The 18,288-nt window shown below is 42.1% G+C and overlaps 1 protein-coding gene across 2 annotated transcripts in view; it reads left to right on the plus strand.

Moving 5' to 3' along the window:
* LOC124877713 (tenascin-like) overlaps positions 1–18,288 on the plus strand; it is a 253,511-nt gene that overhangs the window by 182,486 nt on the left and 52,737 nt on the right. For both annotated transcript variants that reach the window (XM_047381138.1, XM_047381139.1), the window contains 4 exons: positions 988–1,257; positions 3,879–4,064; positions 5,936–6,025; positions 8,070–8,333. In XM_047381138.1, coding sequence (XP_047237094.1) covers positions 988–1,257; positions 3,879–4,064; positions 5,936–6,025; positions 8,070–8,333 — 810 coding nt within the window. The remainder of the gene's footprint in view (positions 1–987; positions 1,258–3,878; positions 4,065–5,935; positions 6,026–8,069; positions 8,334–18,288) is intronic.

Raw genomic sequence — 18,288 nt, forward strand, 5'->3', positions numbered from 1 at the left:
CATTAGTTTCAGTATTGAACATTTCATTTGTACTTCTGGTGGGTTATATCTCATTACATTAACATGCAGGGTGTACCCAACTTCTTGACTGCTCGAGATAGGCACCAGCCCCCCTGCATCCTTCCAAGGATAAGTGGGTATAGATGGATGGATGAATTGTGCTAGTGCTACTGACTTTGCATCGTATCTTTTCACTACAGCACTCATTCTGTGCTCCCGTCTTACATTTCATGGTTGTGATGGGTCAGTAAAGGTGAATTAGAAGTCACCAAGTATAAATTCTAGTGTTAGTCAGTCAGTCATTTTCTATACTGCTTCTTCTATAGTGGGTCGCGGGGAAGCTGGTGCCTATCTCCAGCAGTCTATGGCGGGGTACACTCTGGACAGGTCGCCAGTCCATCACAGGGCAACACACAAACAACCATGCACAAACCTAAGGGCAATTAGAGAGACCAATTAACCTTAGAAATAAACTCAACTGTGGGAGGAAACTGGAGTACCCGGTGAGAACCCACGCATGCACGGGGAGAACATGCTGCAAGGCAACAGTACTACCAACTGCACCACCGTGCAGCCCTAAATTCTAGTGTTCTTTATGAAATCAATGAAAACATTCCAGATGCATACTATTATTCAGGGGTCTCATAGAGGTAGGGCAGAAGGCATTTCCTCATCTCATAAACTGCCTGTGGTCTGTCTAAGTAATATCTGAACAATTTGTCTTACATTTTCAGAAACATTTCAATAGAAAACTATCCTGTTAATTGAACATAGCGACTGCACTATTATTCTTCGAAGAACTGTTTTGAGAACTTGAACTTGGGAGATCAGAAGGATAAAAGAATAATGGAAGCATACATATATACAGCATTGCTGGGTGAAAACCTTCACTAGCTTGTCATAACGTCAATAATGGGCCGTTTATTAAAGCTGATTCATTCTCTCTTGATTTTACAATGAGTCCTCTTCCACATCTCACTCTTGCAGTGATTGATGCCCCTAGCCACGTGGATGTGCGAGATGTGACGGATACCACAGCGCTTATAACCTGGTTTCAACCTGTAGCTCACGTAGACAGAGTCAGTGTCTCCTTCGGGCCCAGCTTAAACCCTGCAGATCGTAGTGTGGTGGAGCTTTCATCTGCTGACACCCAGTACCATCTGGCTGGCCTCAGCCCTGATACTCAGTACGAAGTGTCTCTGACAGCAGAAATGGAAGAACAGCACAGCATACCTGTGTACGACTCGTTCCTTACAGGTAAGACTCCTGGAATCTTCTTCCTGCATAGTTTTTACAGCCAGTTTTAATTAGATGCCCATGGCCTCTTTGTACCACACAAGAATTTCCTGTTGCTTTGTTTATGAGAGATGTATTTTTCGTGGATGCATGTGTTCCTTGAACTTTGATATAGTGCTCCCTGCTGGCTCAGTATATAAGCTCCTGCTGGTGCCTGTATCATGTTGGCTTTGCTGTCTGTTTTTTTAATTGTTCAATTTGGTGGGTGCAACAGAATAAAATGTTACGGATATTTCTCTGTTGCAGTTGTTACAACAAAAATAATTCAGTCTTTGCACACAGGCAAACAGCTCAGGTGCCTGAAAAATACAACAGAGATTGAGACAGAAATGTGTCTCCAAAGATTGAACGTACTCCTAGGCAGAGCCCAGATAAAAATTGTAAAAATAAATATTTTTACCCAACGTTTTTTGATAACACACCATAAGCACTCTCAGATGTTGGACTAGCCAGAAATAAATTCTCACAGGCTATTTAAACAAAACAGCTTGTAGGACATCATTTGACTACAATGAATTCAACCACTTAAATTAATTCGAATGGTTGCCTTGTATGTGCAGTGCTTGAAATTTAAAAACCTCTGAGAAAAGACATGCAGTTTTTCAACACATTCTTCTGCTTCTGCTTCCAGACTGCTAAAGAATCACACATACATGAAGCCACTTTTAACTGGTCCCAGTTTACAGTATGTCTATGCATGTCAATATATATATATCACAACAAATAAAACAACAAAAAGAAGAGGCAAGGTACAGTATAGGACTGTGTATGTCCTCTCCAGGTTTAAAACCTCCAATACGCGATTGATGCTATTAATACATTCCTGGCATGCTTTTCCTGTCTGATTTCTTGGTGGTGGGGAAGGATAAAGGGATGTAATCTGATGCAGGGGTTTTTTTTGTCAGTAGATGCTGTCTCTGTTTAATCAGCCCATTTAAAGAGTTTTCAGTTAGAGTTTGCTCAAAAAAAGTCTCTGGGAAGCTGTTTCTAGGAATGGGAGCAACAGCCGTAGCGCAAGACACCTACATGTGTTTGGATACTGCTGCAGTATACTGACAGGTCTCAGTAGCCTTTACTAATATAGTGTGTCTGTGTAGGTTTTAAGCCTTATGTTACCTGATGTATGAGTGAGAGAGATGCAGCACTGTTATAACAAGATTTAGATTAATCTACTTTTTTTCCCTATGAGTATCAGCTTTTATGAAATTTGAGTTCAGTTCCAGTTAAGGGGGTGCAGACAAAACGTACAGGAAAACTTGTTCTGCTTCAAAAAGCGTTTTTTTTTTTTTTTTTTTGAACAATGTAAAACTTAGTGTGCTGTACACAGCTCCTTTTTCCAACATAACGAGCTGTGACCGCAACAGGCAGGAAGCCCCAGTGCACTCTGTCACTATGAACAACACTGTAAATGGTGAAACTATGTTTAACTTTAAGCTAGAAGCCTATATTCATTCAAAATGCATAAATCATAAAACAGTTTGTACATCATATATTGAAACAAGTCCTGATTTTTAAACCCTGGCCCTCAGAACACAGGCAGGTATCAGGAGTTGAACTTTGTCAGGGAGTCCTGCTACCGATCATCTGAAAATGCAGTCATCAGCACCTCAAGCTGTGACCTGGAATTGCATCGGGACATCCTTACTTTGATATAGATTTATTTTCTTAGATTCTGCTCTTTGCTCAGTGTTTTGCGTGATACATCCTTGTTAGATTATATAGTTGTTGGATTTTTTATCCATTTACACTCTTAAGTATAATGCTTTATATAGATAATTTTAGGTAATTTTACATCCTTTTTAAGGCAACTTAAAACTTATTGGATTTTTAAAAATGATTCTGCATATACCTAAAGTGCTTACAGAGAAATGTTTTAGTAAGGCTGGGTTCCTTTGCGATAGATCTGGGACTCCTGAACTGGGACACATGACTGTGACTTTAGAGATTTACAAATTAGGTAATTATGACTGTTTCCAATTGACTGATCTTTCCTTCCTAACACTGGGCATCCAGACTCATCTTTTTCTGCTTAATTCCGTGCCAGTCAGTGTCCCTATTAAGCCCAGTTATGTCCAAATGTAGCCTAAAACAAATTAGGGCTGAATTTGTTGAAATCCAAATTCAGCCCTAACAACCCTCAGAGCCTTTTATTTAGACAGGATTAAACATCTTTATTTTCCACATTGAGAATTAGATAACTTCACTTTTTTGTTTGCAGCCACTTGGACATGCTTTTTAGATTGAAGGCAAAGTCATCTTTTCTGTCTTTTATTTCAGTACAATTGTGTACAGTGAGAAGTTTTTTTGAAATCGGAAAATATACAAGACCATAAACTCGTTGCCTTATATAGATTGTTGAAAGGTCAGGTATTTCTCATATAATACGATTTTTAAATCTACATGTCCAAATGATCAGCAATTTCAACATTTCGGTAGTTGCCCTAATTTTCTTTCCTGATTCATTTCTGTTTGATATTCTGGATCTGAAAGTAAATCTAATTTAAACCAATGATTTCAGGACAAACGATTTATGGTTTATGCCTGTCTGCTGCACTTGTGAAACATTCGTATCTATACTGTAGACCTTGACGCTCCCAGAGACCTACAGACTGTGGAAATAACAGACGAGAGCATCACTCTTGAGTGGAAGAACAGTAAGGCTCAGGTGGTCCAGTACCGCATCAAGTACGGCCCCCTATCTGGAGGTGACCATGGAGAATTGCTCTTCCCCCTTGGAACCAAGGACTCCACACAGGCCAAAATCACTGGTATGACAGACTTACACACACCACCACACAAATATCCAAACTACTATCAGCAGCTGATAGATCCTGCAGCCAAAAGGTGGAGAGTAAAAAGCATGGCAGTCCAAAAATGTGGCATCTAGTTTAACAAAGCAGACTTTGGGTTGTTCTGAGCCTAGTCTAGAGCTCTCCCCTACACATAAAGATTGTTCCATCCATGTGACTTCTACTACGGTCTGTTCAGAGGAGTATCTGTGGTAGATCAACTTTAATCCTTCTCTCATGTCCCTGGATGTCCCCAGAGAAAGCTTTCTGCCGTAGAGGACCCAGATTATTTAAACAAAAAATGTTCTCACTGATATCTGGCATGTAAAAGGTAATGTATGTGTAAAAGATTTTAACTATTAAAAACAGCCTTAATTTGAAACATTGTTTTCACAATTTGCAATATCTTTTGAATTTTCAATCCATAATTTTGAAGACACTTAGGCAAAGATTTTTTTTGTGATGATATGTAGCTGATATGAAGTGCCTTGCATAAGATTCACATACTACATTTTGTCACAATACAACCATAAACCTCCATATATTTTAAAAGGGGCTATATGTGATGGGCCAACACAACGTGAAGGGCAATTGTAACAAGGAAGGTAAATAACATATGGTTTTCAAATGTTTAATATAGAAAAATTGTTTGGTCGTACTCTGATACCCTATGTAAAATCGAGTCCCACCAACAGCCTAGATACATCACCTAAGTAGTTAATAGGGTCCACCTGTGTGCAATTTCATCAAAGTATAAATCAAGCTGTTTTGTGAAAAGGGTTTGTAAGAGAACTTGAGGAGCTTCAGAGATCCACAGATCCATAGGATGTATCAGGTGGAGTACTCTAAAGGCCAGTATTGAAACAATGCAATAAGAAGTTCTGTGTTTCACCAGATATGTAGGAATGACAGTGAACATGTAGAAGAATAGGTCCTGATAAAACTGAATATTGAGGTTTTCTTTACCTATCTGTAAAATGCTATGTCTTCCGGAAAACCAACACTAAACCGAACACACCATCCCCACACTGAAACATGGTGGTGGAACATCATGCCCCTGCTGTAGCAAATATGTTAGAAGTAATAGTTTTTCCTCCTCCTGCACCACTGACGGTATCCAGCCAAGCATTGTTGCACATGCTGTTTTCTTGGTTGGTTGTTTGTATGGTGAAGTTCTTTATTACAGCATGATTAGACATTAAAACCAAACAAGAAAAAAAGCTTCTGAAAATGAACTGATGAGTCTTTGTTTGACCCACTTCTTTGTCCTTGGGATGCCTGTCCAATGAAAATAAAGCGCTGTGTCCATTCAGCTGGCATCCACCCCCACCCCCTACCTCTACACACACCTCAGCACTTCTTTCACACACTTATTATCTGTAATTGCCTTCACGCTCCTGATTTTATTGATAATGAGTTTCATGGGCAATAGGTGTAATTTCATGCAGCAAAGCTCTGTGTGCGTTGACCTCTGTGGGAGTTAATGAAGGAATTAGAAGCGATCAGTGTGAGAAAGAACCTGATTGTAAAGACCAAACAGCCCCCTGAGCCCGCTGTATCACTGGAAAGAGTGTTCTCTCTCTGCAACAAGGGCTCTATAGATCCATCAATGCAAATAACGGTGCTGATGTTCCACAGTGAACACAAGCATACCATGAAATGCAATTAGGCTCCAATCTATTGTGCAATCAGCCACAAGAGAGTGTTTTTGTGGCCCCGGAGCCATTAGCTGAAACAGCTGGCCACTTGACTATAGACACTCCCTCAGTTTATTTGTCTACACCTCAGTGGATTTGCTCAAACAAAATACAATGGAAATTTTTCTTTTTTGTGTTCCTAATGTTCTGCAGGCCTGAGACCAGGAACGGAATACGGGATGGGAGTAACGGCGGTGAAAGATGAGCGAGAAAGTCTGCCCACTACCACCAACGCAGTGACAGGTGAGATTTTTCCCTTTGACCTCCTAAAATATCCAATATTCTCTCATTAAAATGTCTACTCTGGGCTACGTCTTTTATTACTAAACACTAACATTCTCTAAATATATATCTAAATATAGATCTAACATTTTCTAAAAAAAAAAAATATTATATATATATGTATATCTATATATATACACTGCTCAAAAAAATAAAGGGAACACTTAAACAACACAATATAACTCCAAGTAAATCAAACTTCTGTGAAATCAAACTGTCCACTTAGGAAGCAACACTGATTGACAATCAATTTCACCTGCAAATGGAATACACAACAGCGGGAAATCTTTGGCGATTAGCAAGACACGCTCAATAAAGGAGTGGTTCTGCAGGTGGGGACCACAGACCACTTCTCAGTACCTATGCTTTCTGGCTGATGTTTTGGTCATTTTTTAATGTTGGTGGTGCTTTCACACTTGTGGTAGCATGAGACAGATGCTACAACCAACACAAGTGGCTCAGGTAGTGCAACTCATCCAGGATGGCACATCAATGCGAGCTGTGGAGAGAAGGTTTGCTGTGTCTGTCAGTGTAGTGTCCAGAGCCAGGAGGCGCTACCAGGAGACAGGCCAGTACGCCAGGAAAGGTGGAGCAGGTCGTAGGAGGGCAACAAGCCAGCAGCAGGACTGCTACCTCCGCCTTTGTGCAAGGAGGAACAGAAGGAGCACTGCCAGAGCCCTGCAAAATGACCTCCAGCAGGCCACAAATGTGCATGTGTCTGCATAAACGGTTAGAAACCGACTCCATGAGGATAGTATGAGGGCCTGACATCCACAAATGGGGATTGTGCTCACAGCCCAACACCGTGCAGGACGCTTGGCATTTGCCAGAGAACACCAGGATTGGCTCTCTGCAACATCCTTCAGCATGACCAATTTGGCAGTGGGTCAGTAATGGTGTGGGGTGGCATTTCTTTGGAGGGCTGCCCTCTATGTGCTCGCCAGAGGTAGCCTGACTGCCATTAGGTACCGAAATGAGATCCTCATACCCCTTCTGAGACCATATGCTGGTGTGGTTGGCCCTGGGTTCCTCCTAATGCAGGACAATGCTAGACCTCATGTGGCTGGAGTGTGTCAGCAGTTCCTGCGAGATGAAGACATTGAATCTATGGACTGTGCTCGCCCATTTCCGAGACCTGAATCCAATTGGGCAAATCTGAGACATCATGTCTCGCTCCATCCACCAATGTCACGTTGCAACACAGTCTGTCCAGGAGTTGGCGGATGCTTTACACGTAAAGTGCCTTCTCCAGGTCAGGGGGCAGGTCCTGCCTCAAGTGGAGGAGATCGATTGACGGATTGGTGCTGCATCAGCAGTGATGCAGGCACTGTACCAGTCTGTTGTGGTGAAGAGAGAGCTGAGTCAAAAAGGCAAAGCTCTCTCTTCACCAGTTGATCTGAGCTTTGGGTCATGATAGAAAGAACGAGATTACGGATACAAGCTGCCGAAATGAGTTTCCTCCGTAGGGTGTCTGGGCTCTCCCTTAGAGATAGGGTAAGAAGCTTGGTCATCTGGGAGGGACTCAGAGTAGAGCCGCTGCTTCTCCACGTCGAGAGGAGCCAGTTGAGGTGGCTTGGGCATCTGGTTAGGATGCCTCCTGGACACCTCCCTGGTGAGGTGTTTCCGGGCACAGGGCGGAGGCCCAGAGGAAGACCCAGGAAACATTGGAGGGAATATGTTTCTCGGCTGGCCTGGGAACACCTTGGGATTCCCCCCATACGAGCTGGCCGAAGTGGCTGGGGTGAGGGAAGTCTGGGTCTCTCTGTTTAGGCTGCTGCCCCCGCGACCTGACCCCGGATAATCGGAAGACGATGGATGGATGGATGGATGGATGGATGGATGGATGGATGGATGGATGGATGGATGGATAAATTGCAGGTTTTCAGAATGAAGTTTGGAAATGTAATTTGGTAAATATTTCTGATGAATTTATGTTCAGGAGAACAAGGTAAATCTGTCAGGTTCATTTATATTCATTTTCCATGTTCCTCTTTTTATCAAATAGCCCTGGATGCCCCCAAAGAACTGACTGTCACAGAGGTAACTGAGACCACCATGATGTTTGAGTGGAAGCGACCCCTGGCCAAACTGGACTCCTACAAACTGGTCTATTTGTCAGCCGATGGTCAGAAGGCCGAAGACACAGTCCCAGGCAACTCTGAGTCTCACACCCTGAGGGGCCTGAAACCTGGCATGATGTATACCATCAGCATCACCGCAGAGAGAGGCAGCAGGACCAGCGTACCTGCCACCATCTCAGCTCCCACAGGTCAGCAACATTTTCCCAAATTTCTCAAATAAACTCCTTTACATTGTTGGAAAACAACAGAGCACAAAGAAAACTGTAGCAAATAAGTTGAAGCTACACTTTTAGCATTTCTATTAAATTATTTTGTTGATGTTTCAGATACTAATATATACTTAACTGACTTTTAAGCCAGTATGAACTTCTTAACTTTTCAAGACTTTTTAAGGCCCCTGGCTTGTTTCAACAGGTTTTGTAGTCATGTTATTTAGCCAAGAAAGTTGTGTTCATGGTATGTTGTTGGTTTATTTAATTTTTTGTCTGTGGGATTTATGAGATAGCAGATCTCTTTTTTTTATTTGGGTCCTATTTATAATATTGGAAGAGTCTTCCAGTCCCAGACCAGCAGGTAGCACTTTCCATTGAAATTAATGATGACAGGGGTTTTCTTTGGCTCACTTGAGCTTCTCCTGATCTTAACTATAAAACATGAGTGGGACCTTAGATGTAACATGCAAAGCTAAAGCAGAAATAACATAACTGCATGTTTACCTTTAATGTCTGTGAGCATATAGATTCCTGCTCAGTATTCCAGGTTTAACATGTTTGCCTTGTAAGTTACAGTCCCAGAATAAAACAGGTTAGAAAAGTACAGTGGAACCTCTAAATACAAATGTAGTTTCTTCCAACAGGCTGTTTGTACGTTGAACATTTGTATTAGAAACTATTTTTCCACTAAAAATAATGGAAATTAAAATATTTTATTTCAATTCACCACATGCACCCCTCCAACACATGAACACTTAAAATCTCAGTGTCTTCCAGCATAATACAGCCATTAGTCTTATAACATTTCTAGATGCATTGTACGGCAAAAATAATACAGATACAATAAATAATGAAGACATGTAAGACTCTCTGGGACAACAACCTATTTGACATGATTGAGATGATAAATATTTTTTTACACTCTGGACTCAAACCCAACTCAAAATTCACAAAATTTCTCATTACTAGCATTCCATACTAACTTTCTAGAAGCACTGGCAGAAATAGCATCACTATGTCAATTATTTTAATAGCCTGTTTTCCACCAAAAGCCCCAGGATTTAAAGCCCGGGATTTGTTTTACCCAAGTAATAAGAGTCCCATGGAATCTCGTACATTCCTTTTCCATTGCCACGGACCATTTATTTAAATCAACCTAATGACACATGGGGGAAGTTGTGAAAAAAACTGCAATAGACCTTCATTCCAGTAGATGGCATTACTCCTTTATTCTGTGTAAAAGCTAATAAAAATAATGTTTGTTTCAACTGATAAATAATAGATAATGTGCAGCTTTAGAGTTATACTGTTGATTAATTACTCACATTATTCCTTAAGTTGCTCTGGATCCATAAGCAGGAAAAGTTTAAATAAATATTTTACATTTAATTTTTTACCAACCTGCATCTGGCATCCAAACCTGGAATTAACCTAGTAGAGAAGTCCCAATCCAGCAGCCAGGTTAGCTTAGCTTAACTTACCTTAGCAGCCAGACCAGCCTGTAAGCAGAGCTCTGCTGCTCCAAAAACTCAGAAAGAACATTTCAGTGTAGGCTTATTCAGGATGAAATGACTCTACAGATTAAGTTTTGAGGTCTACTTTTTTCGCTTTAAAACATATTAAAACTACTTTTTTTGGACAAATTAACGGTATAAAAATGATTTATTTGTATAATAACCTGAGCCATTGTTGAAGCTGTTGGTGCCAAGCCTTCCTGCAGACAGCTCCGCCCCTTTAACAAATCCGGTGGAAAGCTGAAAAGACCATTTACCTGTGAAAGTAAATCTTTGGGAAAGTAAAACGCGACCCGGGCTTTCTACAGACAATGGAAGAGGGGCTGTTTATAAAGAAACCAGCTTAAAGACACTTTTTACAAAAATTACCATAATATTGTAATGCCAAGAGAGAATTATGGTGAGTGGGACAGCACTGTTTTGGATTACACTTTCTCAAACATGTGCGCGCATCTCTTTGATGGTTCTGGGAGTCAGCACCTCCACTGTTGGCTGCTTTGTTTGGCAGGCAGACAAACAACACAGGAAAAAGTGTGCACATGTAGCAACGACACATGGGATATAGGCTGTACAGGCACAATAAAGCCAGAGGTATGCAGTGATCTAGCTCAGCCTACACATTCATATTCAGAGGAAAAGTCATAATTTGGAAGTCATGCACCTTTTGTATTTAGAAAAAGGGTATTCAGATGTGTACGTAGTTTTAAACTAGGGATACAAAGTGACTGACAAGGAGATACCAAATACATGCTCATAATTCTGCTGGATTTTAATCCTCAACTAGAGGATAAATGGATGCAATTATTTACTGTTTGACAAGGACCTAAAGGAAAAATAACTGTTGCTTCTCTGGTCATTGCTGATGTCTTTTCTTCTTGGCATTGCATACTCCAGAGCAGCAAATGCCTTGGTCTTTTCCATTTAGGCTTCATGTGATGACAGACAAATAGAAATAATTGCACATGTTGTTTTCATTAGCTTGTAATTAGCAGATGTTTCGTGTTTTGCTTTTAAAATGTTCAGAATCCAAAAGCAGATTCTGCTGCTCTGTAGTTAAAAAGTCAGATTCGGAATCAGTATCTCACATTTAAATCTAATAAAGCCAAAGCCAGACTAATCTTTATTGAACATTTAGAGAAAATCATAAAGAATGAATAGGTTTGTTTTGCTAAAATGTTTTCAAGAATAATACTCTGCAACTGTAGTTTACTGTTTCCAGGAGGGTTTAGCTGGTGGAGCAGAATTGAATAGGGTCTTCTCAAAACCCCACACCTCTCCTTTTTTACAACTGTAGCCAAACCAAGGCAATGAATTGAATTCATTGTTGTTTCTCATAGTAAGTCACTGTGTGTCTCTCTTCTACGGCTTATTAATAGCATATGGAATCATTTCTTTCTCTTTTCCCGTATTTCTACCTAAATCATGAAAAAGTAAATAAGGTGCTCGTGTGTATTTTTTATACTGCAGTAAGGACGCCTCCAAGACAAATATTTCACAAGTAAATCTTGGAGTTCTGCACTGAGTGTCTATTAAACACGAGGCTATTGGCAGAAATCCATACGATAGAAGGGAAATGTCAGCCAGCTTCAGATTGGCTCTCTTTGTTTTATCCTTGGGGATCATAAGCTGTATGTATGTTGGGTTTGATAAGTGACCCAGTTAATTTATGTGTGTGTAGTAATGCACTTGTCACAAACCTTGCATCTGCCTTTAAGCAACAATGTTACACCAGTGTATCGAAGATGGAAGTTCACAAGAAACTTATAGCGGAGTATTAATGTATGTGCTTGTGGGAAACAGTCTGGACATGTGCACAGCCATGTGCAGCATTCATCCATGTGGTAATTGTCGGCGTGAGCCCCACTCCCCTCTGGTTTTAGTGTGACTTGACCACGATGAACTCTGGGTCTGTCTGATAAAGGGACACATGGGAGTCTTGTTAAATTATTATCTTCACAATCAGCCAGCCGTCTGGTCCACACCCAGGAGGTTTATATCATCTCCGACCGTGGAACACAAACATGAATCATGTTGGTTTTGCAGGAGGGGATAGACGGACAGAAGATATTATGGTTGTACCTGAACAATCACAGAAAATGATTAAGATTAAAAGTTTGATATCAGATGTTTAACAACAGCCCCTGAAAAGACCTGCTTAATAAGAACACAATCCAAAACTGTTTTTCAGGTTGAAAGGTACTGTTCATAAAGAACTACAGGAGTAAAGATACAGAAATATCACAGTAAAGTTTGTGTTCTGGTTTTATAGTCAGGGTTTTGTACATATTCGGTACTCTTCAAACAAGAAAATATATGATTATCTGTTTTACTTCGCTCAGCAGTTAACAAATAATCTTTTTCCATTCTGAAATTTTATTTTAAGTTTTTATTTTATTATGTTCTAAAACTTAAGTATAGAACTGACTAAGATTTTTAGTTAAGATTTGGTTTGATTTTTTTCAATGGATATGTAGTATAGGCAGGCTTAACCAATGACTGGATAGATAGATTGTTACTATATACTCACTTGAAAACAGACAATGTTGGTGTTTAGACATTTTTAAATAAGGGCCAAGTTTTGAGAATGAAACTTGTTTAAATCACTTTGGAGTTGTTTATATATTTCAACAACCTAGTGTCCCAGCTGTACCTGAATGCAGCATGTGGAGCTGTTGGGAAAAATCATCTCTTCACAAAAGAGATTATGATGTACAGGGTGTGGGCTGATTGGATGCTACAGGCAACCATTTGGACATCAGCTGATTTTTGTCCAGCACCTGTGATGTTTAGATTCAGCTTGACGTTGCTACAGGTTAGCTAAATACGTTATTGCTGTTGAAGGATGGCCTGAAATTAAGTTTTGGTTTGGTCCAACTTTCTTTCTCCAGTGTAGCTGCATGAGAAACCTTAATGTTCCCAAATAGCAGAGTTTAGTGATTACTTTGGAATCCTCTCAGTTTTGTTTTGGTGCCCCTTTATATGTTGCGACATTGCATTGTAAAAATAGTTCTGCACATAAAGATTCTGCCTGTGTTCTGATACAAAACAAGGCTGTATGTGTTCGGCACACATGCGGAACTGCCAGGGCTGTACCGGATATTTTTGGTAGCTAATTCCTGTACCGCTCCTATAAAAAAAAAACACCTTACAGAAATTGTGTGGCCAATTTCTGATCTTTGCTGATATCTCGTACTCGTACTCGTCGTCTTCCGCTTATCCGGGACCGGGTCGCGGGGGCAGCAGACTCAGCAGAGACACCCAGACGTCCCTCTCCCCAGACACCTCCTCCAGCTCCTCCGGGGGGGAGTCCAAAGTGTTCCCAGGCCAGCCGAGAGACATAGTCCCACCAGCGTGTCCTGGGCCGTCCCTTGGGCCTCCTCCCGGTGGGACGTGCCTGGAACACCTCCCGAGGAAGGCGTCCAGGAGGCATCCGTTGTAGATGCCTGAGCCATCTCAACTGGCTCCTCTCGATGTGGAGGAGCAGCAGCTCTACTCCAACCCCGAGTCCCCAGCCTCTGTTTCCACCAAGGAATGCTTGATGGCAGGATTGAGGAGATCCTCGAAGTACTCCTTCCACCAACCCGATAATGTCCTCAGTCAAGGTCAGCAGCCTCCCTCCCGCACTGTAAACAGTGTTGGCAAAGCACTGCTTCCCCCTTCTGAGGCGCCAGATGGTTTGCCAGAATCGCTACGAGGCCAACCGGTAGTCTTTCTCCATGACCTCACCGAATCCCTCCCAGGCCCGAGTTTTTGCCTCAGCCACAGCCCGGGCCACGGCACGCTTGGCGTACCCGTCAGCCGCCTCAGGAGGCCCATAAGCCAACCACAGCCGATAGGACTCCTTCTTCAGCTTGACAGCATCCCTTACTGCTGGTGTTCACCACCGGGTTCTGGGATTGCCGCCGGGACAGGCACTGCAGACCTTACGGCCGCAGCTACCAGCAGCAGGGTCGACAATAGATGCGGAGAACATTGTACACTCGGACTCTATGACTCCAACATCCCCCGGAATCTGGTCAAAGCTCTCCCGGAGGTGGGAGTTGAATACACCCCTGGCTGAGGGCTCTGCCAGATGTTCCCAGCAGTCTGTCCGGCTTTCTCCTCCTCCAGCGGATCCAACTCACCATCAGGTGGCGATCAGTGGACAGCTCAGCCCCTCTCTTCACCCGAGTGTCCAAAACATGCGGCCGAAGGTCTGATGATACGACAACAAAGTTGATCATTGACCTCCTGCCTAGGGTGTCCTGGTGCCAAGTGCACTGATGGACACCCTTATGTTTGAACATTGGGTTCATTATGGACAATTCGTGACTAGCACAGAAGTCCAATAACAAAGCACCACTCAGATTCAGATCGTTGAGGCCATTCCTCCCGATCATGCCTCTCCAAGTGCCACTGTCGTTTCCCATTTGGGCGTTGAAGTCCCCCAGCAGAATAATGGTGTCCCCGGGAGGGGCACTATCGAGCACCCCCAACAAGGACGCCAAGAAGGCCGGGTACTCCGCACTACCGCTCGGCCCGTAGGCCGAAATGACAGTCAGAGACCTGTCCCCAACCTGAAGGCACAGGGATGCGACTCTCTCATCCACTGGGGTAAACCCCAACACGAGACGGCTGAGCTGGGGGGCAAAAAGCAAACCCACCCCAGCCCACCGCCTCTACCCGTGGGCCACTCCAGAGTAGAAGAGAGTCCAGCTCCTCTCGAGGAGATGGGTTCCAGAGCCCACGTTGTGCATGGAGGCGAGCCCGACTATTTGTAGTTAATATCTCTCGACCTCCCGCACAAGCTCAGGCTCCTTCCCCCCCCAGCGAGGGGACATTACACATCCCTAGGGCCAACCTAAGCATCCGGGGAATGGGCCGCTGAGGTCTCCACCTTTGTTCGCCGCCCAATCCTCTTTGCACCGGTCCCTCACGGTTCCCCCTGCAGGTGGTAGGCCCACTGGGGGACAGCCTCGCGTCTCTCGTCCGGGCTTGGCCCGGCCGGGTCCCGCGAGGAGCAACCCGGCCACCAGGCGCTCTTCGGCGAGTCCAGGGTGGGACCCCGGCTCTGCCGTACCGTGCGATGTCACGTGCCTCAATCTACTAGTCCTCATGAAGGATTCATGAACCGCTCTTTGTCTGACCCATTACCTAGAACCTGTTTGTAATGGGTGACCCTACCAGGGGCATTTAAGCCCCAGACAACATAGCCTCTAGGATCATCCGAGCACTCAAACCCCTCCACCACATTAAGGTGGCGGTTCAAGGAGGGGTGTATGTTAGCCAATTCCAGTCTTTATTGAAGAACTAAAATTAACGGCATTCCAAAATTTTTTTTTACCTTCCTTGTAACAAGCGGTCATTAGTTACAGTCATATACAAATTAGAATGTTACTGCTCTGCTTAAAGCTAATGAAAAACACATTGTAATTTATCACAGTAAGGACAGTGGCAGAAAGGTGCAAATTTGCAACAAACTAAGAAAATGCACCCTAAATAAATGAATGATGCAAACTCCAAAACACACAAACACAAAAATCCAATAAAACAGAAAAACACTGCAAAAGAAAAATGCTGCAATCACAGAATGCTGCAAATATGAAACAATAGCAAATAGCAAAAAGAGGAAGAAAATAATATATTTTCTTTGTGTCTTTTTTAAGTAAGTGGCCGTAATATTTTACAATATTATGGAACAGACTGCAGGTTTACTGGTGGTTCCTAGAGTTTCTAGAAGTAGAATGGGAGGCAGATCCTTTAGTTATCAGGCTTCTCTTATGTGGAACCAGCTCCCAGTTTAGTCCACGAGGCAGGCTACCCTGTCTACTTTTAAGGCTAGGCTTAAAACTTCCCTTTTTGATAAAGCTTACAGTTGCTTAGGTTATCCTGAGCTATCTCTGTAGTTATGCTGCTATAGGCTTAGAGTGCTGGAGTACATAATGACCACTTTCAGTCTCTCTGCTACATTCTCATTCTACTCTCCAATTTTGCGTTATTTGATGCTTTTAACTTTATGTTCTTAAAAACGTTTTTCTCTTTCTATAAGCTACATCTGACCTGGCTCTGTGTTTAGCTGTGGCACCTTCTTGGAGGGGGACATCGGCCATGCTGCTGCTGCCAACAACTTAATGCTCACCTTATACAGATGATACACTTGGACCCGTCTTTCAGTGTTTAACCCTTTTTCTCCTAGATATAGCTACTGGCTGAGCGTCTGCTGTGACTAACTGTCTGTGCTCTCTTTCATACTCTAGACTTGAAAACTGGTGCAGAGTTAATCTGCTTGGCTCTTTCTCTCCTAGATGAAGACTGTAAAGGAGCTATAACCATTAATGTTTCAATTTTCTTTTCTCTAGAAGTACTACTCGATTAGTGCTCCTGGGTTCTTTTTGTGCTCTGCTCTGTTCTCTCAAACACCCAGTCAGTCGTGGCAGATGGCTGCTCACACTGATGTTCTGCTAGAGATTTCTTCCTGTTAAAAGGGAGATTTCCTCTCCACTGTCATTACATGCATGCTCCGTATGAGGGGTTGATGCAAAGTCAATGCAAGCGACTGTCAACTGTCGCTACGTGCTCATCCAGGAGGAGTTAATGCTGTAAGTCACTGACTCAATGCAATCTGCTGGATTTCCTTAGATAGAAAACCTTTTAACCAATTTGAATAATAAACTGAATCCGACTGCACTGTTTGATATTCAGGATTAATTGGAATGTTATACCCAACTTGAAATCTGTATGATTCGACTGAACTTTTCATATTTACGTCGGTAATATTAGTGATCGTCTTATCCCCAGTGGTCTGGCGCACTTGTGTTTTGTGGAGGAAATTTTGAGATTTTCTTAACTTTGTTATTTGCTTTTGTTTTCGTATTGGCAGTGTTTTTCTGTTGCATAGGTTTTTTGTGTGTTTTGGAGTTTGCTTCATTCATGAATGATGGATTTTCACACATTCATGGGTTTGCAGTGCTCGTTTTCGTCATTTGCTGCATGTTGGTACCTGTTGGCCACCGTAGGACAGGCCACTTGAAAATTGTTATTTACAATTCTTAAAAATTGTATTTAAAAATGATACAATGTTGTTGCCAATAAAAAATCCCTTCAAGCTTTGATCAGCAGCCCATACAATCTGCTGTTCATAGGACAATGAGAAAAAAGAGTCACAGCTGCAGCTACTTACTGTGGGTAACGTGTAGAGATAACATTGGGACAGCAATTTATCATTTAACTTAATGAAGCGATCTGTGGACATCAGCAGACGCGTTGTACTGACAGAGTACAGATAAAATGAAGAAACCACAGTTAAACAATGTATTTTGTCTCCAGAGACACTTTATGCTTACAAACAACATTCATAGTTGCTTTGATGGTCTAGCTGCTAACTCCACTAGAACTGTATTAGCTGTCCTAGTCTCCAAGCTTTGAGTTGATCCTTCCTGTGAAACCGTCTTCCAATGGTTTTATATTACTTGGGCCAAAGGTGTTTTCACCAGGGGGATTGGTTTTGGTGGTTTTTATGTGTAACCTTAAAGAAGGTCATCCATTGTTCCTGTGATGATGATCCTAGGAGAAAGTAAGAGTGCTCACTCTGTGCTTTGTAGAGTTGTTAACCAGCAGCCACTCATACATTTGACATATTCCTGGTACAAAGATATTTATGGTCTGAGGTTTCAGGCAGTTTTATCAGTTTCTTACCTGCTTTGAAAAACCAGGGAAAGGTAGATTGTGGTTTATTTTTCTTTCAAACTTGCAAGAGTTTTTTTTTTTTTTTTGCTCTAATATATATTTTCTCTTTAATGGTAATCCATCATGTATTCTGGACCTGTATCATCTACGAAAAAAGTTGGAGAGTTTTTAGCTCTGTAATACTGCTGATGTTCCTTCTCTCAACATTTACAAGCTATTTATGCAATGATGACAGCAAGCCTCATGTGTTTAGGGTTTTATTTTGCTGGATTTCTCCTGCAAACCTGTCTTTAGTTAGTCAGCAGCAGGGGGGCAGTTTCAAAAACATTCTCTGTTGTGTACTGCATTTGCGAACACCATGCAGTCCTTATATGAACCCCCTTCTTCCTCAGTCATGGCTACACAATATGTGTTTGGTTTTCCATTGTCTTGTTGAAATATCTGGCATGCTTTGTTCAATGATGTGCTCTTTGTATAACAATGTTAATATTTTTAATTTGTGCATTCTTGAAAAGAACAATGACAATCAGCAATGATTTCTTATCAGTCCCTCTGCTGCCATTTTTTAGAGTTGCTGTAGTTCTCTGACCAGTGCTTTAAGTCTCCTACACCAATTGTCATTAGGTCAGATAATATCCTGGTCAGTGAAGAAAATGCCACTGGGCTGTTATTCAGTTTAGAGGTGAGGGTATTAACACAGTGAGGAAGAATTATAAAGTGGACTAAACTCTGCAGATTTTATACCATTATGC

Source organism: Girardinichthys multiradiatus, chromosome 12 (assembly GCF_021462225.1).
Source record: "Girardinichthys multiradiatus isolate DD_20200921_A chromosome 12, DD_fGirMul_XY1, whole genome shotgun sequence".
Lineage (NCBI taxonomy): Eukaryota > Metazoa > Chordata > Actinopteri > Cyprinodontiformes > Goodeidae > Girardinichthys > Girardinichthys multiradiatus.